Here is a 14067-nt window from a genome sequence, read left to right on the forward strand (position 1 = left end):
TGACAGAGCTGTATTATTTACTTGAGCCATGCCATGAGAAAACCAACAAAGTGGCTTTGCGACCAGCATGGATCCAGACCAGCCTGCTCATCCACGCAGTCTGATCAGGATCCATGCTGTTCGCTTTCAAAGCATATTGCAATTAGAGAAACCGTTAGCGAACAGCATGGATCCTGACCAGACTGCGCGGATGCTAATCGCAAAGCCACAATGTTGGTTTTCTCATGGCACGGCTCACTTACAAATGACAAAATTACTATTAAACAGTATCAATCAAACCCCTCCAGGCATCATTTTACTCATCTACATTTTCTGTTCCGACTCACTGATCAAAAATGCAATGTAAAGAAACACAACACTTCCAGGCAAAAAGATACCATCAACAAATACCTGAAATAGGCAGAGGTCAGGCGATGGTCACATTTCATGTTCATGTCTTGTCAACATATCATAAATAGATCCTGTTTACACCAAGAGTAAAGACCAAGAGATATAAAAACTTATGTTTGTATGAATATTTGTTATAATATGGAAATGTTAAGGGAGGAAAAAACAAAAGGACTTAAAGCAGTCCAGTCAATTAAAGATGAAACATTCCTAGGTCTGTATATTTCATACAATAAAAGCGTTGAAAATGTATGAATAATACACAAGTTTTCAGCTATTGTTCTGATCTGTGAAAGCCTGTTACACAAAAGCTTATTTACGTTATTTTCATTTTCCATTAAATTTAGAAACGCGAAAAATTACAAATAATGTGATAAAATAAATAATTTATTTTTATCTTTTTTTGAAATTTGAAGAAATGTTACACTGCCAATAAGATAGGACCTAATTAACTATACACATACTATTATAAAACATAAAACTCAATTTCCTAAACAAATTTTTTTCTAAATATCTTTTTTCTAATTGTTTCATTACATCAAAACATCTTTTATTTACTATTTCTTAATACATGCCTTTTCGGGTCACTCAAACTGTGAAAGAAAGACGTACTTCTAGCCCCCAACCCCTCCACCAAACACAAACAATAAGCTAAACCACCTTCTAAAGAAGTACATGGTCTGTCATTTGTTTTATATGGCTTCATTGTAAAAGTTTATTACTAAATGTCATCTATGAACGTTTTACAAGACCACCTTTGTACTTGAAAATTAGTCACTGTAACTAAGCACTTCCATGTTATTGAAACAATAACACTTTTCTTATTCATTAGAGATAGTATTATCTGCAAATATGAACAAGAACAACAAACTGATATTCAGTGTAGCAGTATCGTATTGCAGTCAATGATATGCAATACCAAGCCTTCCTGTCTATGAAGACTATGATCTTCTACACTGACTTAGTAGCAAAAGATCATATCGCTTCAAGGACTGTCTTACTTTTCAATAAAAGTTTTCAATCACTGGTTAGACAAAACATGCGCAAATGCTTGAAAATAAACATTTGAAAATAATATTTAAACTTAAAATTCCCTAATTAAAATAAATGGCATTATTTGAAGTCCAACTCCTGTTTAAGTTTAGGTTATATATTTATCTAACTAATTCATTTAAGTGGAGCATTCATAAGTCTTTAAAATGATCCACGTTTAAATACCAGTGATTCATTCTATGTTGTATGTAAATTGTATATCATAAATATTTACTAAACCACCCTCATAGTAGAAAAATATTGCATAAAAAGTTCAATTAACCAATCAGATAGAGGCAGAGGATATATTATATGACATCAGTACTAAAATATTTTTTCTCCAAAACAGCTTAAAGTCATCAGTTAAACCTGACTATAAAATCTGTCTTCCTTTCACACTTAGCAGTTCAACAGTAATCAAAATTAAATCATTCTTATGCATTAATTTATTCATGACGACCAAAATAAATTATTTTGGACCTCATGTGTGGCCCAACCAACTGTCACGTCTTCTCATCTATTTGATTAATCTCTCCAATTTTTATAAAGAAATTACTTAAAAGCTCCTACTCCACCTGCCAAATTCTGACATCTCTCTGCCCGCCCTGACCTAATTTAAGAGTCAGTAAATTGGTCAAACCTGTCAAACTTGACCACTTACTATTCTGTAATACTAGTGTAATACTAGGTTTTTCACAGGTCAATCTATATAAAATATACAAGTATGACAATAAATCACCTTGATCCAAGGTTGAAGACCAGTCTCAAAATGCAGCCTTTCCATTGGTCAATTTTAAAATAGAGCCCAGAATCAGCCAATCAGATGCTAGAATTTGGAGACTGGACCCTAAAACTCAGTTTTATATAACACTGGAGTCTGGCAAGAGTTTTAGCAATACTTGGAATTGTTCCGTTTTCATTTTTTATGCCCTGTAGACCTAATGTGCCAATTTTTTTTTTAGAACCTAAGTAGATATATTCAGATCTTGGCATAACCTGAACCAATAGAAGAAGGGACAAGAAATATGTTTCAATGACACTTGACTACAGAGGAACACTTCAACATTTAATATCACACTTTTCAAATAAATAAATTTACTCTGTCAATTATTATGCTTATTTTATATTGATGTAAAACAAAACATAAAAAGAAATTTTTCATCTTTCCTTGTATTAAAGGTAAATTATTTCTTTGAACACTGGAGAGCTGGCAATAAAATCCGAATTTTACAGTCACAATTCAGATGACAAAATGTCAAAAATACAATAAAGCTTTACTGAAAAGTCTTCTTGACCCCATAGTCTCTAGTTTACAGCAATAAACATGAATGCCTCTAAATTTGTTTCACCTTACTAAATTAAATTCTATTCAATTCTGCTTTTACAATGAACATTTCAAGTTAAATTTTTCACCCTTGGTTTGCCTAATGTCCTAGTTCTATTCATCCATTCATCTCATTGTAAAATCTCCAAAATTATGAAATGAAAATGGCGTTTTGATGAAATTCAATGATAAAAAGCTTATTTGTCCACAAAAACATTTCTTTTTGTAAAGCACATGAATCTAGATGAAAATAGGTCATTCATACCAACAACGCAATACTGTTGAGAAAACTAGGGCAACCAATTTCATTACCTTATGAAGTAATAAGAAAAACAAAATTATACAATGGAAATATGAAAATACTTGGGCGTCTCCTTGCCTGTCTGCAAAGCAAGTTCTGCCTCCATATTGTTTTGGGGGTTACTTATGGTATGTTCCTATATAAATGACATACTGTCTCCTGGACGCAAAAAAAGCAAATGGATACATGCTTCTTTACAACAATGCAGTTATACCCTTTTTGCAATGAGGGGAAAATATTACATAATTTATGATCTTAACTTAAAAAGTCCTCTTTTATCTTATCTGATCTTGGTCAAGACAACTTACTTAGGTTTCCATTACTGGCTTTTTGTTGCTCAACTTGCCCTCGTAAAGCCCTCAGTTTCTTTAGTTTCATCTCCTGAGCCTCGACTTTATCCCTCAGTTTTCTCAACCTGTCGTTTTCTGATGCCAACTGTTGCTGCTTCTGCTCTTGTTGCTGAAAATATTGTTGCATTGTGTAAGTTTTATTGTACTGATTAAGATATTTCAAGACATTTTGTTCATTAACCCATACCCATGTCTATAATGAACTTGTCCATCTTTCAATTGGGACAGTACCATTAACTGTTAAACAAGGATTAGTCCAGTTACAACCTAGATAATTTGATAATAATTTTTTTAGTAGTTCATTTAGTAACTTTTACTCTAACCAATGTTTTGATAAGCAAAGAGGCATAATTTCATAGAAATATGAAAAATTTTATATCTGAAAACAGACAACCCCAGGGAAAGTCTTGCTAAACAGATAAGTCTGTGTGGATATCAAATCAGAGCAACATAACAAATTGATTTAACAGATGAAGAAATAAGCAGATATTTACACTGCTGACATACAAGTACATGTAACAGACTTTCCTATCATTACATAAATGTTTTTCTCCCTAAAGGGACATTATACAGTGTAAGTAACAAGGAAATTTTTACTCTTAACTAGGAGGAAGAGAGACAGGGGACTATGGAAGATAGTTATGTCTAAATGACCACAATACTTAATTCCTTTCAGACAAAGTACAAGTAAACACCAGTATGACACAATTATAGCTACTCGATCCAATTTAAGCATTAGTCTCGATGCTTCAATCATTAATTGATTTCCTAATTATGCTGCCTGCCTGGGCTACACCCATCTGACAGCACTTCTGAGATTTTCTTACATGTGACCCGACTTCTTCAACAGGATTTCCACAGCATCAACTACAATTGTATCTACAAGTGAAAATCAGTGTAAATCGCAGTTACCTTGAGGTATTTCAGTCTCTGCTCCTTTGCTACCAGAATCTGTTGCTGTGATTCTATTTGTTGTTGTTGTCTGGCTGCCATTTCCTGCAGCTCACTCAAGGTCATGTCAACCCCTCCTCCTGGCAACTGAAAATACATAACATGTTCTTCATCATTAACATAAATTTCTATTTCTTCCCTTCGCAATTATATTTTCTCGCAATTATATCTTCAAAGGAGTAAAACAATACATGTGTCTGTCCAAACTACATGTACTGTCATAAAAACGTGTGCACTTTAGCCTCGTACATGTTTAACATGCTTATTTTCTTCACCTTCTCTTTTAAACTTTATGTTCAACATTCACAAACAAACGCCTGGAAACAAAAACCAGTTTCGGCAAGTTTGGTTAACTTTTCAAGTGTTTCAGTCTAAAATGGGTCATTTAAAATGGTGAGTTCTATCTGGGTCTCCACAAGTAATTGATAACTTCCCCACACTAGAGCTATCTTCAGTCGAATGGTCAAAAAAAATATAAACCTGGAATTGAATTAGGAACCTCAAGACGAGAAGTCATCTGCTGCCATATTAGAGAACTGAAAGATTACAACAGTGAAAACTTCAGTCCCTACACAAGTGGCCTGAACCACCACTCCCCCTAATGTTTGGTATATGATCCCAGAAGTTATTAAGTAGATGTCAAATTCTGAAGCTAATTAACCATTTTTAAATGGTACTTTATTACACACTGTTACTTTAAGATAACTTGTATCCTTACAATAACAATGTTGTCCAGAATAATTTCTGACTGCTGTTTCTATTGAAATATGACATTTATTAATGCAGAATTCATGTATGTACTTGAGCCGATTCAAGGAGAGAACAGACGGTTAATAATATATTCGGTTAATAATATATTCGAGAAACACAAACCAAACACAGATTTCAATACCCTCATTTGGGCTAAAGAACTTCGACATCAAAAAGCACTTCAGATATTTCCCCACTTTCAAGTGCTTTTCCAAACTTCAAGAATAAGCTATCTAAAAACTATTTACACTTTATTTAGTACCTTATCGTGATAAGAATGTCATAAATGCAGGTAAAAAATGTAAACTTCCTGTGGGAATGAATAAAGTTGTGAAAATACAAACAGTGCCAACAGCTCTGGGAAAGTTGTTCAAAGCCATGTGATCCATGAAATTAATATTTCTAAAACTAATCAATATTTATCAATATTTCATACAATGCCAAAATACTGAATTAATTTAATTAAAAAGTCTATCTGTAGGGCATCATTAACAGGATTCCACTTTGTTTTAAAATTACTTTTGGGACTACTGTGACACTGCCAAATGAGACATGTTGATAGATGTGTCAAATGATCAAAGTTTATAATCTATCTGGCCTACAATATGAATATTATTAAACTGGCTCTTAAACTGTTCAGACTGAACCCATGAGATTTAAACTTTACTGACTGCGCTGGGAAAAATCCATCTCCTATGATGGACGGATAGCTCAGTGGTTTGCAAACTGGCCTTCCAATCCTGAGGTTGGGGTTCGATCCCCGGCAGCTACTCGGGAATTTTCAGAAATGCTTTTCAGTGTTTCCCACTCAACTAGAGGTGTACTGGTCAGGAACCCAGGCAATCCTTGCGTGTATTAGTGCTATACACTGGGCACGTTAAAGAACCAGGCTGTCATTTCGCAACGAGCTAGGCTAAGTTAGCCGGATAAGCCTGTATCTGATTTCTGATCTCTCTGTCGTGGGGGCTTTGTCTCACTCTGTCCCTCTGGTCAGATCGCTCTGTGTCTGTACTAGTAGAGGATGAATTATGCGCCCTGCATATGTGGCTGCATTTGAATTATGTAAAGCGCCTTTGAACGTGTAATTGATCATGAAAAGGGCGCTATATAAATCTGGTATAATAATAATAATAATAATAATGATGCCTCATTATGGTTCATAGTAAGCTTTACTCTTTCTACCGACTGCATTATCTTTTTAATTTTTTGGCATTTACATATTCCTACTTAATCTTTCTTGACTCTGACGAAGAAAGGGACATAATTATACAAAATTTGAATAGCCTCAGGAATTATCTTCACTAAGTTCTGTGAACAAAACATAGGGTCTAAATACATACATAAGTAGGCTCTGACATTAGAAGCTTTCACTGATGGTAGTTGGAGATGGCAATATCTGACCCTCTAGCTGGATATTGCCATTTGCAGATACGACAAGTGAAAGATTCTTTCAACTCAACAGAGCCTCATTAACCAGACCTAAACTGTCACACAAAAAGCTGATATTCACATCTGCACCTACAACAAATTCAAATAATAGCAGTAAAAATTACATTTAAACACAGGACTTTCTTTACAGCATTATTCACTTACAGAAGCCTATTTCAACAAAACATAGAAACTCTTCGTCAATGTTCCAGTTAAGTATCTTGTGTCACTTTTTCTGAATCAAGAAAATACACTACGAAGGAACAAATCTTCCCCACATCTTTTGGTCAACATGCCCAATTAGAGGATCAAACATGCATTACCTATATATACATATACATAGCTATAATTATACGAATGAGGTGGCAAAGAGCGTTTATTTTTTAATCTATTATAAATTTAGATTTGTTCTATTTCTGTATTGCTTTTAACAGGAAATAACTACTTGATGGGGGTTTTTGTCCTTAAATTCTTGATTAAACTCTATACTCTTGATATTATAATTATCATAATTTTTCTATCTCAATTTGACAGGTGTTCTGAACAAGGAAATTTATCAACTTATTTGATAAGGCTATCAATAATTTCACAGTTATTGAACAGACTTGATTGAAAAAAAAAAGACATGCCAATACCACATACAAAGCTCTAAGGGTGTTACATTATAATAAAAAGATATATTTGTACATAAATAGGAGTTATAATTTACAGCTACTTTGTGGGACAGAGGAATCCAATCTGTCATTCAAAACCAACTTAGCCCAAAATCAGTTGGAATTTAGTCAGAAAAACAAGGATGTGTTTCATGGGTCTTGGCATAAAAATATTAACATAAAACATCAAGTGGTTTTCAAACTACAGGTGAGTAGCATCAACTGGCATATTATCAAAATAATGTTTTATATTACACACAGGTGACAGTATTAAATAAAAAAATAATTCCCAATCGATCAGCAAAAACATTTATTACTCCTGTAAACATCAAAATTCAATGTTCAATCATCATAAAAACCTCAAAGGATAAAACTGCAAACATAAATCATTTATGCTTCATAGCATCCCATCATATCATACAAAATATAAGAAAAACATACGAAAAAACATGATGTAAAGACCTGCTACAACATCAGTAATATAAACCCACCATTTTAAGGTATGATTCTAGTTGTGAATTAAGAAGATAAAGTGTATTAAGGTCCCAGTCTTCTTCCGCACTATCAAACGAAAAGGTAGTAGCCATGTTCTTCCGTTCTACTATACATGATTCATGTCCCTTTTAACGTTTCACAGGTAAAACTGATGAGAAAAAAATCCCAACACAAAACATCACACCCAAAATAAATTTCTAATTTCACACAAATTAAAATCCAATTTTACTCCAATTAATTCATTTATTTCAAGTCAGAAATGTGTCACTGTATACTCCAATTTCGAAAATTGACTTGATCTTTTGATAAAAATCCAATTTCCCACACCTGAGCCAATCACTACCTGACCTATTTTTATCCTACCTGTAGACTGTGTCACATTTTGTACTGTCACCTATTGAAAACTGTCATACTCTCACAAGAAAAATAGTCAGTAACACAGTCTGTCATAATTGAAATACCTGCATGGCTGAGTAATCAGAGCACACCTGGAGGGAAAATATCAGGAGTACAAACAAAATTATTTCTCAATGGATTATCCCCCTTAAAGCGTTAACTTGTTTAGACCTTATAAACTGTTTACTGCCGAAATATTAAGTAATTTATAGACTGTGACAATGGTGTAGGTAGAGTTAATATAAACAAATTAAAGGTTATCAGGTACAAATATAGACTTTTATTGCTTAACATCAAAGATTTGAATGTAAGATGAAAAATTCATACCCGAAATATTTAGATGTGATAAAATTAGCGAACAATTTATTAAGAACTGAAATAATAATGTGAACAAAATTTAATGGAATGAAGTTCAAAACTGAATTTCATATAGATTAATTATAGCTTGTGTAAACAAAAGAAATACACTATTTAACGTGATTGAATATAGTTACATTCAATCAATCAATGTTTACAGGTGACTGAAAACTGCTGTACATTAATCAATTTTTGCATTTGAAACAATTTGCAAGCAATTCCAAGAAAAAACCTCTAGCTCCCTGCATTTTGTATGTATGCGAGCGCTAAATTTTAAAGACTAATTTTTCAAAAACATTTAAAATTACAATTGGGTCAGTTTAAAATCATATTTCACTTTTACTGAAGACTTCATTAATAATCTTTACAGCTATATCATCTAAAAATAGAAAATATATAATTATCAATTAGTTACATAAAGTGCATAACTATCACAGGTTTATTAAGTGACAAACCCCTGCAGGACACAATATCCTGGACATTTATGTCATAAATGCACTAAATAAAAAGGTCAAATGCATTCCTGAAGATTTCTATCTTTTAATATAATTATATATTTTCACTATAATAATAAATAAGGAAGAAAGATTCACAATTTGACTTTTGAGAAATTGTTCGCACCAATTGTGATATTTCACTTGTATATCAAAAACGAGTTCTTTGAACATAATATTTTTTTAGTGTCCTATTAATCGACAGAACACTTTTTTTACTCACATGTGACTGTGTATACTGAAAGATATTTTGCACTTATGCTGCAGAACTGAAAGATCCTCTCTTATTCCAAAAGGTGTCAGAAATATTCTGCACTCACAATGTACAACAGTTTTTTAGATCCTCTTGCAAAAGAAAGCGTGCTTTTTGCTCTCACCCTCTTCTTCTTCTTGGAGTTCACCGCCTACACCATCACCCCTGATCCAGCAATGAAGGATGCCGTCTTCTTCAGGTCCTTCATCTTGCCATGCACTTTGATTTTCATTGGGGTGCTGTTTGGCCACACACTTTTCCTTTGGTTCTCCAGACGTGGACATCTCAGCAGAATGTGCTCAGCAGTTTGCTGTTCCAGGCCAAAAGGGCATATCGGGGAAGGAGACAATTTAAGCTTTGTTGCACATGTGGGCATTTAACCTAGCTATTATGTCCTGTGCGGAGCCTAAAGATGATGACTTGTTCCCATCTGTCTAGTAGGTGGTAGTCATCCTTGTTTGGCCTTGGCTTTGTCAGTGCTTTGATCATTGTCACCTTCTCCTCGTGAGTAGTGGCATTTTGTGGCTGGTTATCTGTAGCTCCAAGCTTGGCTAATCTGTCTGCATTCTCATTTCCAGGTACACCACAGTGTGCAGGTATCCCACCCAATAATTTGACCGATTATGGTAATTATCTTAGCAATTTTTTGACAGGGAGTCAATTCTAGCTGATTTTCTGTAAATGCTTCTTATGATCCTGTTTTAAGTGATTTTTTGTAAGCCCTTCAAGTTTGGCTTTCATGGGATGATCTGGTAGGTATTTGCTGGCTTGTACCCTGTATCACACATATAACCTCCTGTTACACCCAAAAGGAGTAAGAAAGCGCTTTCTGCATTCACCTTGTATAGCAAAAAGACCAAAGGAAAAAGACCCTTTTTTACACCAAAAACCTTTCTGCACTAACCTTATATAGGAAAAAGACCTTGTTTTACACTTAGCTTTCTGCATTAACCCTGAATAAATCAAACAGACACTCTTACACAGACCCTGCATAAGAAAGCTTTAAGTAATTAAATGACTAAATTTTTGCAGTCACAATGCTAAACTTAAACATACACACAAAGCCACTCTCAAATAAGAGATTTTTATGGCTCTCATTTGACAAATGGAAGAAATTTATATTTTTTTCATGCTTTACCACTACAAGATTAAATATACATGTTGTTCTTAATTTGCAAAAACCGGCTAGACTTTAGAATCTGTCCGTAGCTATTCTCGTTATTTGGGCATTCTTTTATTTATCGATATGGTAGCATGGATATATTTTCCTCGCCAGGTTTAGAAAATGCGGGGGGTGTGGGGGGCAGCAGCCCCCCAATTATGAAATATACAAACTAAAAAAGCCTTACCTTTATTTAAACCATACAGGTACTGGATATTGCAAATTATGCAGATTTTACCTACGGACAGATTCTAAAAGTGCTCCGCAAAAACCCTAATCAAGACCAACACCACTTTACAGAATCAAAAATACCCGCAAATCAAGAAATACAAATGCTCACTTGCAAAAGGCGGAAAGAAACTGACAGTTTTAAGCACTTTGAAGGCCTTGAAGTTCTTCACTAGCAAAAACAGATGTTTGTCTAATTTCGTAATAAAGTCTGCAGTTAAATGTCAGACTTCCAAAAATGTTCACCTTCTCACCTCACACACCCCGCACCTCTGCTTCAAAAATTTAAGAAATGTTTTGTCTATAACTCAGACACAAGTTACAAGAACACAGCCAAAAAGTTCAATCATTAAGAGCTTGTTTCTACAAACAGTTAAAAATCATGTGCAAATTTTTGTTTAAATATTCCGCACAAGATTGTGTTTGCATAATGACATCACATTAAAATTATAAGAACCTGTTGATGGTTATCTTGTAGAACATGCAACACTCTCTTGTATAAAATCTACACTGTTACAAATATCTGATCTGCGAGATTAAAATATTTTACATAAATTTAATGAAAAACAATTCCCTATAAAATCCAGAACTTCCACCAATAGGTGCATGATCTCTAAATCTACGGAGTCCCCAATGAGACAGCATTATCAACATTCTGACACATCTGATAAGTAACCCTGAAGTAAAAATCTTGAAAATCTCCCAAAAGAAAGCCATTTATTTCTATTCTTTACGATTTTGACAACTTGTTGATAAATTACTTAAGTACATTTATATTTGTACCCACTAAGTAGATAAGAGATAGAAGATATACTTTGTTTCAAAAAATATTTTCATTGCCACTTTTAAACATGTTCGATTTATCATTTACAACACTTGAAAAACCTCTTTATTTCAAGAATTCAATAGATTTCTTACCATTTTTGCCCTGTATGAATATAATATCCAAGAACACTTGTTTGTTTTATCTTAAATTCAACTATTCTGAAACGTGTTAAAATTCCTGTGTTCTTCCACACACAACTCCAGAATATAACTCCGTATTGATCATGATTTAATCAAGCTGCATTATAATTTTAATACAAATTCAATAACTGTACATATATATATACAATGTCTATAATTACGTCAATTCAGCCAACATAATTATGGCACCTTCCCAATCTTTAGATAAATGTTTAAACTTTCAAGCATGTAGTTGATCTCTTTATAAACACACTTTGTTTCAACCGTCTCCTCTAAAAAAAAGTAATTTCCTTAAACTATATTTTGTATTATTTGAAAACAAAGCAAATTCCTACAATTCTTCAAATAATTTTACGATGAAACACATGAATGGAAGTCTTCAATAAGCCAGAGTTTTTCTAGGTTTTATTGCATAATTAATGCTCAATAGGTTCCACAGAAAAGTAACATAAAATTTCCAGAAAATATGAAAGGTTAGAATTAATTCCAGGTGTGTTCCATAATATATGGTACTTCTGAATAAACTGCAGCGCCGAAAAAAATTAAGACGAGTGCCATTTATGCGTTTTTATCCAAACAGAGTCCATAACAATAAAATTATGTTCTTTAAATAGCTTGTATATTTACATTTTATGTTTACATTAAGTACACACAGTAAGGTGTTTTCGAACTGTTCAAATACTGCAGCTGCTAAATTCTGGCAGAACTCCTGCCGCGAAATTCTGGCATCTATCTGTGTGTGTACAATACCTACAGTTTTCACTATCATATCAAACTATATACCTGGCGGTTCGCCAGAAAAGTCAGGCAAATAATGCACTTTAATATAGGCCTGTCTTGTTAACTTATTTGTTTCATGTTAAATACCCAGCCACGCATGCCTAATTAGGTAGATGGTTTCCAATTAGTACATTGACAAATCAAAGGGTCATCTCACTGGAGTGTTATTTGAGAAAGGGCATTTAAATACAAGAATGGCTAACTACAAGGTAAAATCTAGCACTAAAGAGGAATATTTAAATGAACTAGCCGAACAAAAACAGTCTTTAATTGTGACAAAAGTTGAACAGTCTATTCTTTGTACTGAAGTGTGCATGTGTTGTAGGATGGTGTGTGTGGTGGAAGGAGGGGAAGAGAGAGGTAGATGGGATGTGTATGTGTTGTAGGATGGTGTGTGTGGTGGAAGGAGGGGAAGAGAGAGGTAGATGGGATGTGTATGTGTTGTAGGATGGTGTGTGTGGTGGAAGGCGGTGAAGAGAGAGGTGGATGGGATGTGTATATGTTGTAGGATGGTGTGTGTGGTGGAAGAAGGGGAGGAGAGAGGTGGATGTGTTGTGTATGTGTGGTAAGGAAGGGGTGAGGTGGATGGGTTTTGTATGTGTGGTGAGGGAGGGGAGAGGTGGATGGGATGTATATGTGTGGTGAGGGAAGGGAGAGGTGGATGGGTTGTGTGCTTGTGGTGAGGGAGGGGAGAGGTGGATTGGTTGTGTATGTGTGGTGAGGGAGGGGAGAGGTGGATGGGTTGTGTATGTGTGGTGAGGGAGGGGAGAGGTGGATGGGATGTGTATGTGTGGTGAGGGAGGGGAGAGGTTGATGGGTTGTGTATATGTGGTGAGGGAGTTGAGAGGTGGATGGGTTGTGTATGTGTGGTGAGGGAGGGGAGAGGTGGATGGTTTGTGTATGTGTGGTGAGGGAGGGGAGAGGTGGATTGGTTGTGTATGTGTGGTGAGGGAGGGGAGACGTGGATGGGATGTGTGGTGAGGGAGGGGAGAGGTGGATGGGATGTGTATGTGTGGTGAGGGAGGGGCGAGGTGGATGGGATGTGTATGTGTGGTGAGGGAGGGGAGAGGTGGATGGGATGTGTATGTGTGGTGAGGGAGGGGAGAGGTGGATGGGTTGTGTATGTGTGGTGAGGGAGGGGAGACAATATTGCAGAAAATTTCCAGCATGTACAGGAGTCTTTGTTTAATAGCTAGCAATACTAAATACATAAATAAAGTTATTATTATTATTATTATTATTATTATTATATACCAATTATATCCATTTACTGCACGAAAAATAGCTAAATACAATGAAAACTGTTTTGATTCTATGATTTCTTTTTCTTCTTCAAGTTTTGTTGATACATTTTTTTTCTAAAATTTTGCTTTAAACAACTAAACAAGAAGTTTTCCGGCTGTCAGTATTAAACTTGCATTCACAATAATGTATCTTTCTTTTAAAAACAGCCATGAAAGGTTGTTTCAATGCAAGCCTCATTTAACTCTAATGTATTTTTTCACTAATCTAAACTGCCAATCTATCGAAACAGTGGTTTGACACATACATCTCTTCCAAGGGAGCATTTTCAGTTTAAAAATACATTTTCTAAATAGTTGTATCACCCGAACAGTTGCCCCGACAATATTACCACAATGTAACAACGAAGACATCAGGAAATGGCAAACGATTATCTTTCTTTTCAACTCTTTTTAATTGTTCTTAGCCAGATCACCTAATTATAATAAGCACTATTAAGTATTAAATTCTACTAGATA

General features: G+C 34.6%; 1 protein-coding gene across 6 annotated transcripts in view; it reads right to left on the reverse strand.

Moving 5' to 3' along the window:
* LOC123564708 (apoptosis-stimulating of p53 protein 2-like) overlaps nt 1–14067 on the reverse strand; it is a 51118-nt gene that overhangs the window by 11859 nt on the left and 25192 nt on the right. For 3 of the 6 annotated variants that reach the window (XM_053552819.1, XM_053552829.1, XM_053552839.1), the window contains 2 exons: nt 4307–4432; nt 3353–3503 (listed from right to left, as the gene is read on the reverse strand). In XM_053552819.1, the coding sequence (XP_053408794.1) occupies nt 3353–3503; nt 4307–4432 (277 nt within the window). Of the gene's footprint in view, nt 1–3352; nt 3504–4306; nt 4433–7667; nt 8037–11479; nt 12123–12154; nt 12280–14067 lie in introns of those variants that run through there. The other 3 variants (XM_053552845.1, XM_053552836.1, XM_053552823.1) reach the window with 3 other exon arrangements.

The sequence above is a fragment of the Mercenaria mercenaria genome, chromosome 1, assembly GCF_021730395.1.
Source record: "Mercenaria mercenaria strain notata chromosome 1, MADL_Memer_1, whole genome shotgun sequence".
Taxonomy (NCBI): domain Eukaryota; kingdom Metazoa; phylum Mollusca; class Bivalvia; order Venerida; family Veneridae; genus Mercenaria; species Mercenaria mercenaria.